The sequence below is a fragment of the Mastigoproctus giganteus genome, chromosome 11, assembly GCF_048544385.1.
Source record: "Mastigoproctus giganteus isolate SK-2022 chromosome 11, ASM4854438v1, whole genome shotgun sequence".
In the NCBI taxonomy this organism is placed as follows: Eukaryota; Metazoa; Arthropoda; class Arachnida; order Uropygi; family Thelyphonidae; genus Mastigoproctus; species Mastigoproctus giganteus.
This window is the reverse complement of record NC_143585.1, coordinates 27,114,576-27,135,299: the sequence shown is the minus strand read 5'-3', so window position 1 is coordinate 27,135,299 and position 20,724 is coordinate 27,114,576. Positions and strand designations below refer to the sequence as shown.

Below are 20,724 nucleotides of genomic sequence, written 5' to 3'. Positions count from 1 at the left end.
CCCCTCCTCGCCTATCTGTTCTTCCGGTTCCCACACATTTGCAGTTTGCTGCCGCAGTTAGCCGATCTAACTGTTTTCCATTTCCCAACCAGGTTTCGATTAGGCAAATGAAATCCAGGTCCCCGTACATCATCATCGTTTGTAGGGTGTGGAGCTTATTTGAGATGCTCCTCACGTTTTGTGCAAACAGGTGGATGTGATGTTCTGCATCCCCAGCTGGGGGTAGTTTTCTTGATTGCTATTGAGCCCGATTCCTTGCATCATTTTTAACCAGTGGTCTGGCCCATCTGTCTCTGTAGGGCTTGACTAAGGTACCTACTGGCCAGGCGCTTACGTCTTGTAGGCGAGTTGCCTTATCTGGTGGACAAGAGATTATAAAGGAGGAGTAAGCTGGGTGTCGTGTTTTCACTTGCTTTACTTCCACAGTTATCCCATGTTCGCCCTCACACGTGGCTTTAATATTTTTGGGCTGTGTTGTGGGTCCCAGCCTTGATACAAAAATTTGCTTTCTGGTTGCAACGGAAGTAATGTTGTACATTTCAGAAAACCGTTTGTTTGTTTCTGGTGTGTTACAGGAAGACACATTAATACTTTCTCTGTGAACTGGATTATGTCGTCGGCTGTCCTCGGCAAGACTAGGCATGAAATTTTGGGATGGGCGGGTTTTTCTACCCTCAAAAGTGTTATGCTTTTTAGGTAGCATAGTGATGTGCGCATAAGTGAGTGGGTTTGCAGGAACATGATTTGAGGGGGAAGATGTAACTCTCGCGATCGTACTCTTGGAATACATGGATGCCCCAATCATTTCAGTTGATTCCTGTTGTCCTAATATTTCTGAGACTTCTTTATTTTGGTTTCGACTTTTCCTAGTGGAATGTGTGGAGCCATTTCCTTGTGCTGCCCCTAAAGTTTCACTGGATTTGGTGCTATTGCTTGCGAGGTCCTGCTGCAAACAGACAGTTCCCGGCTGGGCTTGAAATTCACATATTATTTGGCTGTCTTGTAGTTTTGCAATTCGTTCTGATATGTTTTCCCCCGAATTCAATTCTTTTCTTGTCTTCTGTTTCTGATTTTGAATGCTTTCTGTCATCCTGTACAATCCATGCATACCACTTCTACTTTTCTTTGGGTAGCTCTGCCTCGCATAGCAAGTTTCGTCGGTTACGGGGGCCGCTGAGCCACCTTGTGCAACGAGGACTGATTCAAAGCATCCTAGCTTTTCCTCCAGTCGTTTAAGGGTGTGCAATATTTTACTGTTTTGTTCTTTGAGAAGAAAATTCTCTTCCTGCAGTTCCTGTAGCATTTTATGTACAGGGATGAAATTGCTCGCGAGGTTTTCAGCGTATTCCACAGCCTGCATCGAAAAGGGGCTGATGCAGTCTGCAAGGATATCCTTTAATTCCGTACGCGAGACATATTCTTTACGGTTCTCCTCCTGCCTTTCATCCGGGCTATGATTGCTCCTCTGTCTAGCGAAAGCCCCTTCAGAGTGCTCGCAGTCTTCCGGGCAAATAACGCATCCCAAGGTTTCAAAAATTGATCCTTCAGGATGGCCCAAGATGCCATTTCCAAGGTCAGTCTGAGGGAGGATTTCTCTTGTTGCTTGTTCAAGGTCATTAATCTGTTCTGTGCATGAATCTTCACAAATGACTTCATTAGGTAATTCTTCATTATTTTATATATAGTAATATATAAAATAATATAGTAATAGTAATATATAAAATAAAATAAAATAATATATAATATAAAATAATGTATAATAATATACATTATTTTATATATTCTTCATCATTTTTTATATATATATATAGTTTCTCTCTCTCTGTATATGTATATATATACAGAGAGAGAGAGAATCGTGAATATAGAAAAGTGTATATATATAAAACTATTAAGGGATAAAATTGAAGACAAAAACCTGATAGGCTATGACAAATGCACCAAAGCAGCTGTTGTTATTTATTATTTGGAGCATTAGTAACTAAGGCCATATTGCTCCGGGAATATGCGGTGGTCATTCCCTGACCTTTCCGCATCCTCCGTATTTGGTGGTGATGGGCTCGAACCCCGTCTAATCAAGAAGGGTGTGCTACGCACTGCTGCTCCTTCCCACCTGGCTACAGAGGCGCCTGCCCAAAGCAGCAGCAATATAAATATATAAGCTAAATTAAAATAAGATATTTGCCAGTAGCATGGCAAACCCGTAGAGTGAAAAAGAACTCAGCCAAATAAAATAACATAACAATAACAGAAAAATATATAGGGGGGGGGGGGTAAAGGAGAAGACGGTAGTGTTGAAGCAACGTTCCTAAAATAATTTAGAAAATTAAGCCAATTAAAAGAAATTTAGCGGCGCCCCCCTTTCGTACTATTTTTTCTTATCTATTTTTAATATATATTTTTATTAATTTCTATCTCTCTCTCTATTTAATTTTTGGATTATATATATGCACTATATATATAATATTAAAAATATATTTATATGATAGTTATTACAATAATGTAACTATAAACAAAATTACAATTTATAATATAAAATATATATATATAATAATTTTATTCTTTATATAGAGGTAGTAAATAAACATCAATTATAGATCACCACAAAATTAAAAAGATACAGTATACCTTTTTATAATGAAATAAATATATAAATTAAAAAAAATTAATTTGAGTTCAAAAAAATTAAACTCAAATTACGTGGCACCCCTGGAAAGTTGTTGCGACGCCTTAAGGACACCATATATATATATATTTTTTTTTTTTGCAGGCACTCAGTAGGAATTTTTTTTTCTTCTGAGTGCGGGATGATTTTTTATTTAATTTTTATTTAATTATTTTTATTTTATTTAATTATTTTTATTTTATTTAATTATTTTTATTTTATTTATATTTAATTTTATTTTTTATATTTAATTTTATTATTAATTTCTTTTTTTTTTTTTTTTTGTCTCTCAGGTGTGGGCAGCTTGGGAGTAAGGGGAGTTAGCACCCCCACCAGTATTGCACTACATCTGGTGGGTGCTGTGTTTTGTGCTCAGTGCACTGACAGTAAAGTAGACCTGGATCCTCGTTTTTTTTTTTTTTTTTACATTCATACTACACACACACACACTCTTGCACTCACTTACACTGCAGGCCCATTCGTAGCTGTTCTGCTTGCATGCAGAGGACACCGGTGGATATTGACGTTAGTCCAGGTGCCACCTTAGACATATACATATATAGATATATGGCCTTTACAGGGCCTGCGCAGGTAACACAGTGGCATCGTTGCACCGGGTGGATAAGGCCTTGGTTCGAATCCCATCGATGACGCGAGGAACTTTAATGGGCCTTTTTTACTCCGTGACTGAGTGAGTCGGTCTCAGGCCTAAATAGCAAGGTTTTTCTTCCAGCAAAACAGACAAATCGACCATAGAACACACGCAATTAACAGACATAAGACATACAGCACGGCAGATGAATTTAATTATCCGGGTGGCCTAAAAATAATTTTTTTTTTTTTTGGCCTTTTCAGAGTTTGTACTGTGACACATATACAAATGCGAAGTTCGTGGGGGGGGGCGGTGTCGCTTGATCAGCAACACTTATTTGCTTATATAATACGTTTCTTCAGATGAATACCTGAGGAAACTAAAATCCCTAAAAAAAATAGCTTAATAAACAGAAAATCTATGTAAATAAAACTGAATTTATAACTTGAAAATAAACTGGTAGAAAAGTAAAGTAAAAACTACGCTAATACTTGCCACATAAGAATCCTCCACTTCTCTTATGCAAAAGAATCGTTAAACTTTCACTTTCTAACATCCTGTGGAATCACTAAGTAAATAATATCAAAGAACTTTTAACTATAACATCAATCGGTCAAAATGACAGAAATCTTTCTATGCATGGTAAACGTTTACTTTATTATCACTAAATACCATGCCAACATCTGATCTTTGTGATTAGGTTATCGTCTTGATGATTTCTCAATATTCTATTGTTTCTTTAAAAAAACTGAAGATATAACCAGTTTTTGTTGTGGATAAAGATTACAGCTACTACTTTAACCGTTATGAATTCTTCTTTATTTCATATACCAACTAATTTAGGCGGTCAGTATATTATGTCTGTAATAGCAGTTATCCTTCGGTCTGATTTACAGTTTTATAGATTTATAGTTTTCTGAACGAAAATTGAAAGATTTTGGGAGATAAAACCGTGCAACAATCGTTCCAAACCGACTAATTCGTTTTCGAGCGAGGTTTGGTGGAAGGTGCACTTTTGGTTACAACTATAACAATATAATAAATGTGTTAGGGTCTTCTCCTGGGGAGGGACCGGGAATGCTTTTCATTTTGCATGGCACTGTCCAGAAACAGGATCTAATCATGGATTTATGAGTTCTAGTAGAAATACACATTCCCCACACATTAATAAAGGATTTGCTTCCATGGTGGACTTTTTGTTATGAAACTGGATTCAACCAGGTCCATGGAAACTGATTACCTTTTTCCTTCCATCAGGAATGTGCAAAAGGTGAGTACTCAGTATGATACTATTAATGTTTTAGGGGCATCGGCGACTAAGGCCATATTACTCTGCGTATACTGTCTGAAAATTGCCTGTCGATTTTCTGTTTGATGGACGAAAAACCCAAGTTCCTGGGAGAAAAAAACCATGTTAACCACGACGTGGCTGAGTTAGTGAGACCCACTAACTCAGCCACATCGTGAAAATTGACGGGACTCGAACTCGGGTCTTTTCCACCCGGTGTGGGGAGGACGGCAATTCTACCAACTGTGCTTCCCAAGAGGACCTCGAACGATATACGTGGGCCCAAACACAAGGGGATGAACCTTGACGTTTCTTAAATGGTTATAAAAAACGGGTTCCAGAATCAACTGTATACCCATGGTTTAAAGGGCTTGTTAATTGAGGTGTCCACCTGCAGTCATTGAATATCTCAATTAACAGAACTTTAAAAGTGCATGCGTGTGTAGAGAGGATCAAGTGGATAGAGAAACAAAATGACGATCTGGCATCTAGCATCAACAGGACCAATGCAGCGACAAACAATTTCACAGGTGTGCAAAGGGGTAAAACACAAGGGTTGCCAAGTCCTTTGAGAGGGGAGTTCGCATAGTCCTTGAAGAATGCAAAAGTTACCCTTTGAAGAAAGCTAAAGTTCGGACCATAATATCAGTAAAGATGAGTGACGGTTGCAACGATGAGTAAAAGCTTCTTTCTACACTTACATTTTATTAGTAAACACTTGAATTTGTGTATCAAATATACAATAATTTGAAGTTTTCCCTCAAAAAATTTTCCATCTAAACAGTGGATGTGACTTATGATCTCGTGCATCTTATCATCCGTCAAATACGGTATTTCATTTCATGTGCATATTCATAATATAGTGTTCTTTTTATATTTCTTACTCTGTGCTCTGTTTTTCTGTCTGAACTAGGGATGCTGTAGTCCATCTAGTGAAAGCAACAGCGCTTAGGTTCAGGCTCTTTAGAAACGATTATGTTTATCCACGAATCAACCTAGCGTAACTAATAAAGTGAGCAGAATACCTTTTCAAAAGCTAATTGAGACTATCTGCTGTCTTATGATGGAACCAAATAGTTCCAAAACCAGTCAGTGATTTTTCTAAATAAATAATGGATTTCACCTACTGGATTAACGATGCTATCGATTTTATTCAATTAAAAACAATATTAGTTACATTAGGTCGTCGTTTCTAAAGAGCATAAGCCCAAACTCTGTCATAAGAGGGACAATTTAGTTCACACACGGTTCCAACAGAAAAATATAACGCAGAGTAACGTTCTTTGCTAAAACTATTTTAATTACCAGCATTAACTAGCTCTCTGCTCTGTTTGAAGATAATATAGCACTCAAAACTTTCGTTTTTAGAAATTTATACATAATGGGGTCAAACGTTTCGAGGTATTTTCTTACCACTTCTTCAGTGACTGCAAAGATCTAATTCTTCGCATTACATCTTAGTTTGATTTACTAAAACCTTTAATTTTATTAAAAAAATTTAAGAATTCCATAATAATAACCCTTAGTTACTGTTTTTGCAGTCACTAATTACGTACATATTTCCAATTCGAATATAAACATAATACCAATGTAGGTTTTGAATGATTTATTATCTTCAAACTTTATTAAATCAATACTTCTTACATTACATGTTAGGTTTTTTGAAATGTGATTTTTTCTTCTTGTTTTTTTTAATTTTGCTGACCCCGGGCAATTTGTGAGTTACTTAATGCTTAGTTATTGGGTTGAGTACGTCCAATGATTTATTCCAACAATGTGATATCCAAGTGCCAGGAAACAACATACAACAAGACATTTCCACCGATCGTCAATCCAGGCTTTAACACTAGCATTAGCATTAGTAGAGGCATATAATGCAAGAAAGCAAGCGTAATACAGCATGGATAGTTAAAGAAAAAAAACGTTGAAAAGGTGGTGAGTGATCACTTATCTCCAAAAGAGAATTTGCTAGTGGTACATATGATATGATGCTTACATTCATTCAAACTACATTAATAACATATTTTAATGCCTCGAAAAAAGCATGTACTCGTTTAAAATTCAATGGACATTGTTGGATAGTGTGCGTAAAGTTGTCCATCAGCACCTTAGGCCACATTCCATTATATCTGTTTAGGTGTGTATTCATGTGCCGATTTACACATGCAAGCCAACGAACTCGAAATAACCTACTGGGGAGTTTTTGTTGTTCTAGGGTTTTAGGTGCAACAGCAACTCAGGCCACATTGTTACGTGTATATTATCCGTAAATTGCGTGCGTTCTGCGGTCGATATTCTGTTTGCTGAACGAAAAACCAAAGTTTCCAGGAAAATCCATGCTGTTCTCACCTGAGACCGACTAACTCAGCCACCTGAGTTAGTCGCCTGAGACCGTTGTGAAAAAAACCCATAAAAATTCCTCCCATCATCGACGGGACTCGAACCCAGGTCTTTTTCACCCAGTGTGGGGAGGACATTGATCTTACCAACTGTGCTACGTGAGGATGGCTACAGCCACGATTGAAGAGGATGTCAAGTATTTCTCCAGTCTTTGATGGGATTCCAACGTAGACTGTTCTAAATGAATAACAAGTAACAAAACTAATACAGTCGTGGAGGAGAAATGGAAAAATGATGAGTTTCTCATATCAAAATTTCTTATAATAGCCTAGAATACTCATGGCGAATATTTCACCAAAACTGTTAGTAATTACAAAAACCTTTCCCTGGGCTCGCTTTGGTACTAGCGTGTGTCAGTGGGACGGACTCGGTAAAAATGCAATTTGATATTTTTTTTACACGTATCCCAGGGAGAAAGCAAAAAAAAAAAAAAAACACTTCCCATTTCACCCATCCATTGCTCCAAAAGTTTGTCCAGTTCTTCCTTGAGTTTATTTAAGCTATCAACTTCCACAACGACAGATGGAAGTCTGTTCCAGCAATCAACTACTCGCTGGCTAAAGGCAACTTTCCGCACATCTATTCTACAACTATCTTTCCTCAATTTAAGGTTACATATCGCGCTTTAAAAAAATTACAATTTTTGAACACATTATCTGGACATGGAAACTGCTACGTAAAGTTGTCCATCAGCATGATGACGAAAGCTAAGAAATTAAAGAAATTATCTTCTCTTCAAAGTAAACCTCAAGTTAGTTTCACTGGGAGCTAAATCAATTCTCGGGATTTGAAAATCGGTGGGAAAAGTTTTTGAACTTTTTTTCCCCCTCCCTTTCAATTTTATTGTTAAATAAAATCTATCGCAAAAGGAATCTAGTTAAAAGTTTGTTTAGTCTTTGAGTTATTCAAGTTCCAAAGGCATTTCGGACAGAGCAATAAAGCAAATTATCATATTACAGTATTACTATTGTAAATTATTATATTATTTTAAGTATTATATTTATAATTTTAATTATTACTAGGGTGCTTCGCCCTCTGCTCGCTTCTTTTAATAAAATAGAATAAAATAAAATACTTAAAGCTTTCGACACCGTGTGTGTCTCTTCCTCAGCTATGAATACATAAATACGCTACTGTAATAAAAATATAAATGCACGAGGCATAGTAGAATATGAGCGTAAATTAACTATAAAATATCAGTGTAAATACACCATAGTTTGCTCATAAAAATGAACTACATTCATACTGTAAAGGCATCGATTTAATTGTATCTCATATTTTGACTACCTTTACGAGTTACCATATTTTGACTACCTTTACGAGTTACCATATATTGCACTACCTCGAATGAGTAATGCTTCACTAATAGAGAAGTCTATTGTTACTTATTCTCAGTGAGCACCACCACCCAGACGGCACCGTTTCAAGGCTTGTTGGCCTATTGTCGATGAGTGGACAGGTACCCTGGTGTTGCAATCATGCCAACCCAGTTGTGAAGTGATTCCACAAAATGAGAGATGCCAAAAGGCGTACAGAATCCATTTCTCATACTGTGGAATCACTTCACAATTGAATAAATATCACTAGGAGGAAAATTATTTTATTATTATTATTATTAGCCATATGGTGCAAGGAAGCTTGAGGCTTATGCTGCACCAGCCAAAAAAAATTTCTGAGTTACCCTGTGAGAGAGAGAGAGAGAGAGAGAGAGAAGTAGAAGAAAATCACCAAGAAAGAGAAGAATGATGATATCCAGCTGAGGACCCTGGGTGTGCCAAGCCCATACTCACCAGAAAGATGTTGGAAATTTTTATATCAAATAAGAAAATTATTAAATAAAATCTATCCAAAAGTAACCACCAAGCCATTTGTCTGCAACAGCACCAATGCCAATCGGTGTTCAAAAATTGAATTGTATTTCCAAGTTTTTTTACGTTTTCGTGATAATGTCTGTCAAAAAATACACACTATCAAGCAGTGTTAGATGGGTTTATAAAACTGTCAGATTCAGGGGGGAGGGAATACAGACGAATAGTTTTAACAGCAGCCATAAGCGTAAGTGAAATTGATTCTTGCGATGCTTCTAAGGTGACTTGCATCAGCCTGAAATGCAAGGTGTGGAGATTAAAAGTCCTGCTGGGGACTTTTGTAGGACAAGCAAATATATGGGCTGTTAAGGTTGCTAATCACCAAATAGCAGAACGCACTAAAAACACCTGGCCTTTTCGGAATGTCTTCTGAACGTTTGATCATGCTTTCTCTATCCACAGATAGAGATAAAAACATCACTGATTGAACTTAGTATCTTGTAAGAACACTTCTCCACAAATAGGTCTCAGTTCGAAACATGTATAATATATACATGTTTCGAACTGAGACCTATTTGGCTTATTTTTGGGTTCAGATAATTTGTTGCCTGGGCCACTTTTGTCACGTGTTGAAATTTTTGAATTTGATATAAAAATTTAAATAAGTATTACCATTTAAGTTTTACGACTTTTAAACTTAAGTTTTGCCTAATCAACCGATTTTTTCTTTATGGGAAAGTTTTACTCCCATCCTTGGTTTAGGTTAAAAATATCAGTGTTCTTCTGAAACAATGTAAACCAAATTTATTTTAGTGAAAACAAAAGCACCAGATGTGCTTTTGTTTTCACCATATGTGCACTGCCCTACCATTAATATCCAGACACCTGCATTCTACAAATAATCTTTATTTACAGGAAAACTAATGTGCCTAAGTCTCCGTGAAACACTCTGCCAATTATCCTCTAAACGTCCTGATATTTTTTGCTATTCAGCCTTCAAAGCAGCGAGCAGTTCATCTGTTTTTATGCAGGCCCTCCTCACATGCATCTGACGATTCAATTCATCCCAGAGGTTTACAACAGGATTAAGGTCAGGGCTCTGAACTGGCCAGTACAACTTTCTGACACTCATGTCCTCAAACCAGTCCATCACAAGCAGTATAATAGAGCAGTCCTGCTAATACAGTAATGGACATTCTCTGGAATGCTGTCACAACATAATGCATTATTGTTCAGGCTATCTGAATAGACCTTAGAATTCCTGGTTTTGTCCAAAACAACCAATGGTCCAGGCCAAACAATGAAAAATAGTCCGACTATCATGCTGTTCTCCTCAAAACTGTATCGTCCAGTCTGGACTGTATCGGTAGCTTTCTCTAAGCATCTGCCACACCCAGACAAAGCTGTGCTGAGGGGGAGGTGAACGTGGCTCTTGCCTCAGATTAAAAGCTGAAAGGGGCTCCAAAAGAAAGATTAAATAATTGCCAACATTTTAGATTTTAAAAATTAAACAGTTCTAAATTTATTTTTTGTCATCCTTTTATTTTTATTAAAACGTGTACCAGAAATTTATTTTAAATGTTATATTTTTTTAATTAAAAATTTTTTTTTAATATTTTAGGGTAGGGTGCAATTTTTCATTCTTGCCTCAGGTACTAAAATGGCTTGGCACGGTCCTGCCCAGACAAGACAGTCAAGCTGGTAGACTGTGTACAGCGATTCAACAGTCCAAGGCACAGCTTTCCATTGGGCCATGGACCAAGAACAGCAAGCCTTACACCATGCTGAATGGTGTCTGGTATTAGTCAGTAATTAGTGGGTTGTGGATGGCTGCATGACCATGTAAACACATAGCAGCATCCTGTACACTCATTCCAAGTGAGTCTTTGCAAGGCTCTTGTGCATGCTCCGTCAGCTTTGGAGGCTTTCTGGGTCATTTCATGAGGGTTTTGGCACCAGTCCACTTCTATTTGCAGATCACAGCAATTCTCAACTAGGTATCTTCACTGCTATTTAAATGCCATGTATAGACCAATTGCTTATATAGCATCCTATTATCATTCCATGCTGGAAGTCAACTCCATTGATTGCAGTGTCTTGCATTTGCAATTATGCTAGCCTGCTCGAAGGCCTACAAGCACATTTATAATTGTCTAACATGTTGCTTAGGTAGCATGTTACCAACTATCAACTAAAGGGTGTCAATATTAATGGTAGGGCAGCGTATGATGTTGACTCTTCAATGTTTAGCTGTAGAAAATGGCCGACTGTATGAGGACAATTTATGTTGTCTCACCCAACGGTTGCTATATTTTTTTTTATAATAAAATCGATTTACACTCGCTGCTTTAGTAATACACCAATGATGTTAGAGCAAACCAAGGGTGGGGAGAAATTTTCCTACTGAGGAAAAAAGCAGTTTACTTGGCAAATTTTAAATATAGAAATCGTAAAACTAAACAGTAATACTTAGTTCAATTTTCACATCAATTTCAAATATTTCATCCCAAATATGACCAAAGGTCTAGACAACTAATGCCCAAAGGATTAAACCTAAAAATATGTGATGCAGATCCTGATGTTTTAATTTAAATGCCTTTAATATATAAAAATTAAAACTCATTTTTATTTTCCTTACATAGGAGCAGCATTACAGGTTTTGCCTAAGGGCAGAAAATAACTTAGCAACAGTCCTGGGCTTACTGCACCTTCTCTGACAGCTACACCATTTTTTAAAATTATGTCTACCTCAAAGGGGCCAACTATTGATTTTTTTTTTCAACATGTAACTTGAGTTTCTCCAAATAACTGGACAAAAGGAAGAAACAAACCTAAACAAATGGGAGTTTTTCTATCTCACTTAGTATAGCATTGGTTTGTTCAATTATTTTATGTAACAAAAACAACAAGGATGCAATGGTCAAGTTCTCATGGTCTGTACATAACTTACAACAGCCAACATGTTTTTCATTTATTTTTAATGCAAAATTTTCAAACTGCCAGATTTTTGAATGCCAAATTTATGAAATTTTACTGTATTATCAGGAATTACCCTAGCTGGACTGGCGATGGCTGTGGTTAAGATCTTTTGGTAATGTAAGGAGATTATGCTATGAGTGTTTGAGCCTGCCACATTTCAAACTGTTGTCCCAGAAAACTGGTTGCCCTTAATACTATATACACTACCCCAGGGGCTAACATCTGGTGAGTATGGGCTTGGCACACCCAAGGTCCTGAGCTGGATATCATCATTCTTTTCTTCGTGACTCCCTTCTACTTCTGACACACACACACTCTCTCTCTCTCTCTCTCTCTCTCTCTCTCTCTCAGGATAACTCAGGAATTTTTTTTGGCTGGTGCCTCAGGCTTCCTTGCACCATATAGCTAATAATAATATGAATAATCACAATGAATATGTTAATGCTCCAAGCCTCGGCCATCGTAAAATGAACAGAATTTATTTATTATTTATTTATGTTATCCATATAATTCCATACTAAAATTTTGTTAAATTGTAATACAACACAAAATTCTAGAATCAATGAAGGAACATATAAATCTATGACATTTCAAATAAATTAAAATTATGCTACTTTAAAGGCTTTGCAAATTAAATGTAACAATAAAATATTGATGTTTTGGTGGTTATACTTATCTAATCAGAGGCGAGTCATATTTTATCATTCCTATATTTTATTATTTACAATGCCTTTACTTTATACTATACATCATTTGATATCTTGTTTGTACTATTTCAGAATTTTGTTGTTACAATTAACAAAATTTGAGTGATTGCAGTTTCTGTATACACGTACTTGCCTGATGGATCTTAGTAAATCCAACCTTGATGTGAAATTAAAAGCACGTTTATATTTTTTTCATTTATTCACAATTTTATATTAAAAATCAGAATACTCTTATACCTATTTTATTTTGAATTCCATTCTGTTTGTTTCATTGTTTTTAACTGTCTAGCAGACACTACAAATTCAAGTCGGTGAGTGGGCACTTTGGGGTATTTTCTTTAACAATAAGTTTTTTGGAAAAAAGGCAAGAAATAATTTAAAAAAGGGAAATTTAAAATTTTATTCTTAATTCTAACACTAGTACTGGATAACATTAACAAATAACATCTTTAGTAACATTAGTCATATATACAGGGTGTTTCAGTTAAACGTTTCAAAACTTCTAAGAGGGGTAGGGTACATCCTGACAACTCGAAATCATATAGCAATGTGGGGTCGGAAATGCTTTCCTGAAGCGGTGTTGTACACAGAAGCACCATAAAGAAAAGAGACCGTAAGTGAGAAATCGTTTTAATAATACATGAAAAGAAGCAAAAGGTACATGGATTAAAGTAAGTGTTCGAAGTTTCTTCCACGGGCTACAATGCACGCCTCACATCTCCGACGCATGGACATCCGAACATTCTGGAATACTCCAGGCGAATTTCGAATTTCTTCGGCAGCTACTGCGATTCTTGCAACCAGCTCCTCAGCATTGTCAACAGGGGTGTCATAAACTAGCGATTTCATATGACCCCAGAAATAAAAATCAAGACATGATAGGTCGGGTGACCGAGCAGGCCAACGCACGGGACCACCACGTCCGATCCACTGTTGACCAAATGTGACATCCAGGTAGTTACGAACATCTCCGCTATAATGGGCAGGGGCTCCATCGTGTTGGAACCACATTGTCTGTTGCGTCGATGCAGAAATCTGTTCATCTCTCAAAAGTTGTGGCAATACTTGCTGCAGAAAGATCAAGTAGATAGGTCCGGTTAGACGACACGGTAACAGGTAAGGTCCGATGAGGTGATCTCCCATAATACCGGCCCATACATTGACCGAAAATCGAATCTGTGCTGCACGACGTCGTATTGCATGCCGGTTCTCGACCGCCCAGATATGGTCGTTATGCGTGTTTAAAATTCCTTCCCTTGTGAAGGATGCCTCATCGGAAAACAACACTTCAGCAGGAAAAAGGGGATTTGTAGCACATTTTCCAAGGTACCACTGTGCGAAAGCAATACGAGGTTGAAGAAACTTCGAACACTTACTTTAATCCATGTACCTTTTGCTTCTTTTCATGTATTATTAAAACGATTTCTCACTTATGGTCTCTTTTCTTTATGGTGCTTCTGTGTACAACACCGCTTCAGGAAAGCATTTCCGACCCCACATTGCTATATGATTTCGAGTTATCAGGATGTACCCTACCCCTCTTAGAAGTTCTGAAACATTTAACTGAAACACCCTGTATATATAAAAAAGTCTTGTCTTATGGCCAAATCTTGGAGTAGTGACGCAGATAAAATCAAAGCTGAAAACCAAAGCTCTGACAAAAATTAATGCAGAAGTGGGTGCACAATATCTATTTTGTGCAAACATGGAACCATAATTTTTTTATTGCTATACTTTTCCACTTAAAAAATAATCAGTAACAGATCGAAAGTGAACACCATACTTGAGGAATACAAAACTTCACACCGATATAATTCTAACAGACATTTAAATTTAATAGTTTTTATTTCTTTTTGTGTAAAAAATACACCAGAGTAACTGCTAGACAGTTAAACTAATTAATTTTTAACATCGTACATGAATAAAAAAAAAAAAGAGTACCTTTAATGGACACTAATCCTAAAAATAAAAGCTGTACAAATAAAATCACAATATTTTATTTAAGAGAACTTTTTTTTTTTTTACTCTCTTTACAAATCTATACAACCCATCAAATATAATGCCTAATAATACCTCTTTTATTATTAATATTTCTATAAAAATACTTCCTAAACCTTTTTTTTTTTTTTTTAAAATAATGCTTTGGCTTATTGACTAACAAAATTATTGAAAAGAAAAGAATACTGTTTCACAAGTACCAAGTAAGCCATATGCACATACACTACAACTATTTGTGCGTGCATAACTGAATACCTCAAATGATATGTCAAAAAATAAAGTGTTTTAAATTTATTTTTTTATGTTATTCAAGCTAAGTTCATTAGAACATTACTTATATAGGCTTTCCAGGCATCACAGCTATAACCATGTGGGTTTTAGTAAATGTTTGCAACACATTTAGAAATCCGGTATATTGCATATAGAGAATGTTCAACTTGTTTAAGAAGTCTTGGATTACAAATGCAAACATACATATAAAACAACACTGACATGGAACATGCTTGGTATTTATATGCAGAAATACAAAATACATAGTGCATGTAGAGGACAATCAGCTTTCTTAGGAAGCATTCTTACATTTAAAATGCAAAATATATATAAAAAACTGTATCAAACTGTATATTTATTTGTAATAAAACAATACAAAAAGCTTGCCATTTTATTTTAACATACACATACTACCCAAAATACCAGAAACTTTGCCGCAATTCAACGTTTTTTTTTGTGTGTGCGCTTATCAACAGTCTGCACGCACACTGCAGTATAAATCCCATCAGTATATGTAAGGGCAGGATGGACCCACAACTTCTGATATCATTGAAGGTAAAATAATTCCATGACTAGATATTACCTGCAAGGACATCCATAAATGCTTCCCCTTTGGAGTTCATGCTCCAATTACTGTGGAGGATAAGCAAGATGCTACACCTTGCTGTCAAGTTCCCTAAACACTTGTAAACTTCAGTGTAATGGATAACAGCTTTATCATACTGAAAATGTTCCTTGTTTGGAAAAGGTGAAATACTCATGGTTTTTCGTGATGAGGTATTTTTGGAATGGTGTCCTAATGCACAGTGTAGAATAGAGTCATAAAGCAGCTATGCATTGTAAGCTTCAGCTCTTTAAATTGTCAGAAGAAAATAAATAGCACAACACTGAACCTTGTATCATTGTGAAAGTTTCATGAAGTGCTTTGTCCTATTTGAGACTAACTTTGTGAATAGCTGAATTTGCGCAATATCTCAAAATAGTAATTATACATGCAAAACATAACCAATTGATAGGGCCAGCACTTCCTCAGGAATGTAAGAAACACACGGACATACCTGTGCAGAAAATCTGATTTTAGTGGACAATTTGTGCATTCAAAAACATTTTAGTGATTGCTGGAAATATCTATTAAAACATCTGGACTGGGTAGACACCAAGAAAAATCTGTGATTAAGTGAAACAAGAATCTTGATAAGTCCCCTATGACACTTAATTGCAGATTCAAACAAAAATGCTTTTATTTCCTCAGTGGCCTTTTCTTTCCAGTCTAATCCTGATTATCAGCACAAATTACAAGCTGAACTACAAAATTTAATTTAACTATATAATTTGAATTACGCAGCAAAGAAACTTAGTAATAGATAAAGAACTTGATCTTCAAGACAAATTCCGAACCCTGTAATCATAAAAAGATACAAAAATCTTTAAAAACAAAGTACAAAAACAATTACACAAGTTACAAAGGGAAAGATTAAGGTCAGAAACAGCAGAAGATTGTGTGTACCAAAGTATTTTAAACAATGACTAATCAATAATTAGGATGATGCAAAATAACAGATGGCCTTTCAGCTTCCACTGTCCAAAAAATAATCAAAAGTCCAGAAGGAACTGTAAAATGCAAAAGAATATCAACTCACTCCTCTTCTTTCATTCCTTCCTCTTTCAGTACTATTAGCATCTGTCTTGTTTAGGATTGGACAATATATAGTCTGATTGCCAAAGCAGTCAGTATCTGTCACAGTTTTGCAGCTTGAATGTGCTCTGCTCACACATTACAAAGAGAAAGATCAAGGTCAGCAACGGCAGAGGATTGTGTATACAAAAAAAGTAGTTTAATCGATGACCAATGAATAATTAGTTTGGTTTTCTTTTGCTCTCTCGCTCTGTATTTCTGTTATAACTTTCTTTTTTCCTTTCTTGCAAATGCAGCCACCTGAAATAGATGCATTTCTGGTGGATGCATTTGCAAGAAAGGTACATACTTGTGCTTCTGAGGTACTCCAGAATCAATGATTTTGGTTTTGGTCCAGAATCAATGATCTGTCTAAACTAAATACATGTTATTGTAAGCCATGTTGTGTATTTAGGAAGCCTAATCATCCAATGTTGGGCAAGTGGTTTATCTGAGTTTTATACCATCTAAAGCAAAGCACTAATCATCATGAAACTTCATCCAGCACTTATATGGAAATGTTAATGTATTCATAAACCTGGAATTCATAAATGTATTGATAATCCTGGAAAGTTCTAATTTAAACTTTGAGTACACAAAGAAGCTTCAGAAGGCAAAACAAGAAATTTCTTTGCTGTTATTAGATTATTTGTTATAATCTCATACTTAAAGATCTAATAAAAATAACCAAAAGGTGTGCAACTAGTGAAATGAAATAAGATTACTGTCATAGTGCTCTTTTAGAACAGTATCAGCGATTATAAAATCAACCTCTGTTTTATTCAACAATTGTTGATGTCACACAATTCTTGTTAAACAATGACATTTTGGTACACTGCCAATCCTTACATAGTTGGTTAGTTATTTGGTTTTAGGAGCATTAGCAACTAAGGCCATATTGCTCCGGGATATGCGGTGGTCATTCCCTGACCTTTCCGCATCCTCCGTATTTGGTGGTGACGGGCTCAAACCCAGGTCTAATCAAGAAGCGTGTGCTACGCACTGCTGCTCCTTCCCACCTGGCTACGGAGGCACCCCAATCTTTACATAGATTAGCAATGTAAGGAATGAATTTTTTGAAATGACCACAAGTCACTTAAAAAAAATTTATTTCAATATCAGATGAACTTTGCAAAGCTCATATTCATGGAGAGAACGGACAATTGCACATAATCCAGACATTCCTCATCTTTGCCAGAGTAGCTATTATTGCAAGAGAAGATATCTCCAAACTTGATGCTATGCATAATTTTCTAAAGCTTTTTTGAATAACTGCGATAGTACCTATGTTTTATAATGTATATGCAGCTTGATTCCTATTCCTGACAATATTAGAATTAATATCAACATCAATTTTAAAGTTAAGATCAAAAAGAGAATTTAAAATGTCACAGGTGCAAACTAGCTAATGTGAGATGGCAATGAAATTTTACATCAAAATAATTACCTTGCAAACAAGACAGCTGGGAAACATAATTATAATATAATAGACAAGTCTCTGTTTTTATCAACTTAATAAAAACCGAAACATTAAGAAGTATTTAAATATTTTAGAAAATTATTACTCATTTCTCATTCAAATGGATTTCTAATATGTGCGTGTGATGCCTTGTGGTACTACTGATGTAATGTGTGCTATAACAGAAGTTTCCAATATTCAGGCAGTATGTGCACATAGTCTTATGACTGCTAGTGACATTATTAAAAAATAAAAAATTTGTTATTTAAACTAAACATGATAAAACAATTACATATCCTGGCCAATTTAAAATGCTCATGGACCATTTTTTGTGAGATACCTTTTAAGGTGTCTGGTAAAAAATGTCCACAATGAATTAAATCCAAAAGACAAATTTTACATATCATAAAAGCAAATTTTACATTCTACTGATATCAAATTATTCTTTATTCAACATACAATCTATAATGTCATGATGGAGATCAAAATATTTTGCTATGAAATTTATAATTGAATAATAGCACCCATCTAATAATTTTGAATTTCGACAACTTTTAATGAAAAACAAAGCAAAGCATGAGGAAACCAGTTAATAAACCTAAACATATCTTCACATATAAATCCCAACAAATGCAAAAATATTTGTAATAAATGCAGCATTAGAGACGTCTTGCAGAATTACGAAATGTTATGGAAGACTATACGAGGATCTATGTGGCTAAGTACACACTCTAAATGAGTATAACAATTATACTAAAGCAAGTATTGCCAAAAAAAGGGAGAAACTTTACATTTAATTTTACATCCTTTCTTGCAGTAAAATAAAATTTTTGTTTATACTTCAGCATGGCCACATAGGATCAGGAATTAATAACAATGAGTCTACAAGAATACCATATTTTGTAGTATCATGTGGATTCAAACACACAATGGGAATTCTGTACCTACACCTGATCATCATGTGATTGTAGGTTTGCCTGTTTCTCTCTTCAGCTTTTACCAGCATAATTTAATTGTCGCATATATTGAAGCACAATCAATTTCGTTAACTACATTACATGAAAAGATACATTTCCTTTATTAACTTGTTTATTATCCATTAAACATGAATGCATCTAATATGATATGGTTTTCTTTTATGCGTCATAATTATATCACATTAAAAACTATTGCAATTCACTTTGTATTCACATACACAGATAAAAGTTTAAAGTTTCAAAAATATTACTTCCAAAAGATTAGCAATAAATGATATAAGAAAAATCCACTATAATGAATACCAATAACTGCAAACACCTCACTATAACAAGCCATAATAAATATATTTTATATGTTTAATATTGAAAAATAATGCTATCCATGCTGATTTCTAACTCCCTTTCAAAAATGTTGAACAAGCATGGTGGAAAATTATAATTTTTTTTTTTAACTGGCTACGAATGTATATAGTAAAAAAAAAAGTTGATATTGCAAGCAGTCACTTACAAAGATTACACTGATACATATGAGCAGATGCTGTTATGAAATGACAGATTCCAAAATAATTCAAATAATAAAAAAAGCAGTTCCAAAGGTGAAAAAATGATGATAACATTTCTTTGTAAGTTGTTAGATGCACAACCTTTTACAAATAATTTGTACCATGCCAGTTGAAGGCATACAAATTGAGGTGTTTAAGGCTCTGAGAGGCATAAGTAAAATGAATGAGGACAAAATTTTCATGGTTATAAATGATTCTAGAACTAGGAGCCATAAATTCAAGTTATGGGGGGAGGGGGAGTGTTTAGACTGGATTGCAAGAAGTTTTATTTTAGCCAGCAAGTTGTAAATTACTGGAATAAGTTACCTACATGGATGGTAGAGGCTGACAGTTTGGGGAAATTCAAAAGTCAGCTGGACTTTTGAATTATGGGAGGAAGGAAACATATAGGTTGGAAGGAAACGTATAGGTTGTCTATATCCTTTTCTTTTATTAATTATTCTTTTTTTTTTAATTTTCTTCTTATTATTTTATTCTTGTGTAGCATAAACCATAGGCTTTCTTGCACCATATGGCCATTGCTAATACTAATCAGGGATGTACTGTCACAGGTTCAGTGATGCCCTCACAAGCCTGATTTTTAGATTTTGATTAATTTGCCGAACTCACTGTCAAGGCAATTAGTTATGCATAATGTGCAGCTAGTTTCAATCAGAAAGTTGATTGTCAATTATATAATGAGAGCCCAACATTAATTTCTTGGAAGCACCAACTGCTTAAAATCATATCATAAACTTGGATATTTTTATTATGAAAAATAGTTTAAAAATGTCTGAACATTTGGGAGTAAGGTGTGCTCATTTTAAAAATATTAAATTTGGCTGGTTTAATTTAATGTGATTCCCTTCAACCAAAATAAGCACTTTGTTACAGCAAGCAGTTTTTTTGGATTTACTATCTCTCATTATAATGGATTTTATGTGATAAAGAAATTTTTCAGGAGTATACAAGACATCATGGAAGACATATAGGAGCCTGAGTGGTGGTAGCTGAGTATACAATCAAACTCAGTATAACAATAGAACTGTCCAAGTACTCAATCAGTATTTCTCCTGCCATTCAAGAAGACCTTGTAATACATTTATATGGTAATATTAAACAGCATACAACAGAATAAAAAGTGAAACATAACACCCATTTTACAATGATTATTTACTACTTTCTATTTGTCTGCTCATATATTTGGTTGATTAACATTTAAAAAATAATAATAATTAACCATTTATTTCAGCCAGCTTAGAATTCTGAAAGCATTATGGCATAAAACATATTTTTTCATTAAAAAAGTACATTTTATTATTGGGATCTTATATCCTGATTAACAAAAAGTAAAAGAAGCCTTC

The 20,724-nt window shown here is 35.1% G+C and overlaps 1 protein-coding gene across 1 annotated transcript in view; it reads right to left on the bottom strand.

Annotated features, from left to right (window-relative positions):
- Positions 1–15,468, bottom strand: part of LOC150077830 (sialin-like) — a 60,933-nt gene extending 45,465 nt beyond the window's left edge. Inside the window, exon 1 of the mRNA XM_090384377.1 lies at positions 15,291–15,468. Within this exon, the coding sequence (XP_090240503.1) occupies positions 15,291–15,468 (178 nt within the window). The remainder of the gene's footprint in view (positions 1–15,290) is intronic.
- Between the last annotated feature and the right edge of the window lie 5,256 nt (positions 15,469–20,724).